The sequence below is a fragment of the Oryctolagus cuniculus genome, chromosome 5 (assembly GCF_051225735.1).
Source record: "Oryctolagus cuniculus isolate XC-2025 breed Fujian yellow rabbit chromosome 5, ASM5122573v1, whole genome shotgun sequence".
Lineage (NCBI taxonomy): Eukaryota > Metazoa > Chordata > Mammalia > Lagomorpha > Leporidae > Oryctolagus > Oryctolagus cuniculus.
In genome coordinates this window covers 154,358,323-154,362,476 of record NC_142871.1, presented here as the reverse complement: position 1 = coordinate 154,362,476, position 4,154 = coordinate 154,358,323, and the positions used below count along the sequence as shown (strand labels likewise).

General features: G+C 37.4%; 1 protein-coding gene across 1 annotated transcript; it reads left to right on the top strand.

Annotated features, from left to right (window-relative positions):
- The first annotated feature begins 589 nt into the window (after positions 1–589).
- Positions 590–1,577, top strand: LOC108177329 (putative olfactory receptor 2W6). Its single transcript, XM_017344806.4, has one exon. The coding sequence runs from the start codon at positions 618–620 to the stop codon at positions 1,575–1,577; it is 960 nt and encodes a 319-aa protein (XP_017200295.3). The 5' UTR covers positions 590–617.
- The last annotated feature ends 2,577 nt before the right edge of the window (positions 1,578–4,154 follow it).

The following is a 4,154-nucleotide window of genomic DNA, read 5'->3' as shown; positions in this document are numbered from 1 at the left end:
ATAATAGGAAAACAAACTCAAAAAGAGGCAGTGAAGTAGGGATCGCTAGAGTAGATATAACAGGAACAGTGCATGCAATGTTGAGGTGATTGAAAAAACAGGAGGAGAAACAACGTGGTGGTGATTCTGCTTCCAAATTCTTAAGCTTATGCCAAGAAAATATTTCATTTAACTTTTTTTTGTCAAGCTCAACTCCTTTGATAAAGGAAGGTTTTATTAGAATCAAGTGATATTTATGTCATAATTTCAAGGAATAATAATTCCTCAAAGTATGTACCCATTTTAAAAAATTTGATAATTAAATTTATGCCTTTATTACTTAATGAAAATATATAGAACCATGTGTACTGATGTAACATTTCACCATTTTCAAATATTACAATTCAGTATTGTTGGGTTTAGCATGTTATTATAGACTCACTTGGGTAAAACTAAACATGAAAAGGTTACGATAACTGACAGAGGGAAAATTCGAGATATCTTCCAAATGTGGAAAAAATCAGGCAGACAAGTCATTTCTGGATACTCATGACAAACTTCAGGGATTTTTATTTCTACCTAAGTCTAATACTTACATTGGTTACCGGGGTGTTATTCCTCAGCCTTCAAAAGGAGCAATGGAAACAAGCAATGGAAGTTCTGGGACAGACTTCATCCTTCTAGGGTTTTCTGACCGACCACAGTTAGAACGCATCATCTCTGCAGTTGTCTTCATCTTCTATGTCGTGACTTTGGTAGGAAACACAACCATCATTCTTGTGTCTTATCTGGATGCCCAGCTCCATACTCCCATGTATTTCTTCTTATCCAATCTGTCTTTTCTGGACCTCTGTTATACAACTAGCATTATCCCCCAGATGCTGGTAAATCTATGGGGTCCAAAGAAATCTATTACATATGGAGGGTGTGTGCTTCAGTTCTTCTCTGCCCTTGTCTTAGGAGCTACAGAATGTCTTCTCTTGGCCGTGATGGCCTATGACCGCTATGCTGCTGTCTGTCAACCTCTTCACTACACAGTAATCATGCACCCTCAGCTATGCCAGAGGATGGTGCTGACTGCCTGGCTGGGTGGTCTTGGCAGTGCCTTAATTCTTTGTTCCTTGACTTTGAAGTTGCCAAGATGTGGGCACAGGAAAGTGGATAATTTTTTCTGTGAGATGCCAGCCTTGATCAAGATGGCTTGTGTTTATTCAAAAGTAATTGAGATTGTTGTCTTTGTTCTTGGAATAGTATTTCTTCTAATACCACTATTACTTATTCTCATCTCATATGGAATCATCACTCACGTTGTAATAAGAATCAGGTCAACATCAAGGTGGCAAAAGATCCTCAATACATGTGGTTCCCACCTCACAGTCGTAACTCTCTTTTATGGAACAGCTATTTATATGTACATGAGGCCACAGCATATCACATATCAAAATGAAGGGAAATTCCTTACTCTTTTTTACACAATTGTCACTCCCAGCTTAAACCCTCTGATCTACACTTTAAGAAACAAAGATGTTAAAAGTGCAATAAAGAAACTATTGGGGATTGAAAACTGTCAACCAAAGTCATATTATATGGAAAAATAAATTAAACTGTGGAGAGTTAAAAAAATTATTGGCCTTTATCACCAGAACCTGAATCAATTCACTTATTCAACAACCACTTATTTATTCACCACTCAGAATGTGACTAGGTGCAGTTTCTAACTTTATTTATAAATAATAGAGAAAACAATAAGACACAGGTACAAATGCATAAATAAAACACAGTTCATGAATTTGAAACCTTGAAGACTAATCAGAAACCACAGCTAAGTATGTGCAGATACTTAAATATTCACGGAAAATGAAATCAAAAGATAATGCTAATTTTCAATGAACTTTTTGAAGTACCCTCACAGAATTATGAAATCTAGTAAATCTAATAAAAGTTATATTTAAAAACTCTTATATATTCAACGTTGACTTTTTTCTTCTCATACTTTTTACTTTTAAGATAAATGTCATTCCCCTTCATTCACATGATATTGCTATCGCAGCCTCTCTGGTAGAGAATACTACCTACCAATACACATTCCATTTTCTGCTTCAGGTATTAACTGGACTCATGGCCATTGTGCTGCAAGTTACATTTCCTAGCCTGGCCTCCACCAACAAAATGTCAATTATGTATACAGCTTCTGGGTTGTCTTCTTAAATAAGGTACTTTCTCTCACCTTCTTCACGCCTCTTCCTCTTGGCTGGAATGTAAATTTGGGTATTAGATAATTATGGCCACATAAACAAGAACAAAACCCCAGGAGAGAATGCATCAGTGTGATGGAAGTGCACAGCAATATCTTAGCAGAACAATCCCTTAACAAAGCAGTACCACCAGACGATTTCAATAGAAAAGTCACTCTATTCTGCAATATCTCTGTTATAGTATCTTAGTTCTTACCTTAGTTGGCTTGACAATAAGATTGAGCTTTATGCTGGAGGAAAATGTAGTCCCCAAACCAAAAATATCATCACTTGGCAATTTATTTGAAATCCAAATTCTAGGACCTATCCCAATATGACTGTATCAGCAATCTCAAGATTAACTCAGCAACATGATTCTACTCAAGATGAAGTTTGAGAACTACTGTTGTATAAAATAGGGAGATTTTGGGTGTCTCAATACAGAAAATTAATGTACTTTCATAGATTTTAATTAATTTCCTTTCTGATAGATATGTAGATACTTATTTCTCAGAGCTTTTAGATAAATGTCCTAAGTGTCAGGGTCAGTCCATGACAAACCTATTTTTTCACCCAATCTAGAGAAATGAGGAAAATAAGAAGCTTTCAGTAAAATTAAATGAAGTCAGAGTAAAAGGTTTCTGTTTTTTGTTTTGTTTTGTTTTTTATTCTTTTTGACAGGCAAAGTTAGACAGTGAGAGAGAGAGACAGAGAGAAAGGTCTTCCTTCCATTGGTTCACCCCCCCCCCCAGTGGCCACTAAGGCCGCGCAGTGCACTGATCCTAACCCGGAGTCAGGTGCTTCCTCCTGGTCTCCCATGCAGGTCCTCTGCTGCCTTCCCGGGCCACAGCAGAGAGGTGGACTGGAAGAGCAGCAACCGGGACAAAATCCAGCGCCTCAACCGGGACTGGAACCCAGTGTGCTGGCGCCGCAGGTGGAGGATTAGCCTAGTGAGCCGCGGCGCTGGCAAAAGGTTGCTGTTTACTTAATATAATACTCTTCTTGTACTTTGGTTTTAAAATGTTCTTTTTCTCTTTTTTGAATGGCTCTGGTAGTGCACGCTAATTTTTTTAGAAAGGGGCTTAAAGCTCTTAACTGAGAAGACAAAATTTAGTAATCTCATGTTTGTTCTCCATTTTTCACTTATTTTTCTTGTAACTACATTCAAATCTGGATATTCCTGTGCTGGGAAATAAACTATTCCAGTTTTCTACAAGTCAGTCAAACATTTTGGAGACTGGAGTTCCTCCTTATCTGTGAAAGACTCTTCTCATCGAAAAATGCCCTGCTATGTCATCTCAAGGCAGAGTAAGACACCACCTACAAGAAATAATTGGGAAGAGAAGCAGTATAGTTTATGATTTCTCTCTCTCGCTCGCTCTTGCTCTTGCTCTTGCTCTCTCATCTTTAAGATCTGTGGTTCTTAAATTTCACAGTGAAAACATCATACCTTTATTTCAAGATTTGGATTCCTCTTTGAAAATGACTTTAAAATCGTAAATCGTTAGATTTTTAAAAAGTGGTTGATTTTGTAATATTGGGTAAAAGTGAAGAATATGAAGGGGGAGGGTGATATCAGAGAATAGGGAATGCATGAAAACAATATAAACTTTATGATGTCATAAAGACTAGAAAAGGGACAGGAGAATAGGATGACAAATTTATGGCTACCAAAAATGAATATTAATTTTCCTGTCATAAGAGCTGATCCCAAATCTTGTTAGACATTTGATTTATTACTTAAAAACCAGCTACATCAATCTTCTATAACCAATTAAAATCTTAATTCAAGGCCTGGTGTTGTGGCACAGTGAGTTAAGCCACCCCTTCTATGCTCACACCCCATATCACAATGCCAGTTTGAGTCCTGGCTACTCTGCTTCTGAGTCAGCTTCCTGCTAACATACCTGGGAAGGCAGTAAAGATGGCTCAAGTACCTGG

What these genes read in the sequence shown, in the direction of transcription:
- LOC108177329 (XM_017344806.4), top strand. Translation starts at nt 618, where the DNA reads ATGGAAACAAGCAATGGAAGTTCTGGGACAGACTTCATCCTTCTAGGG.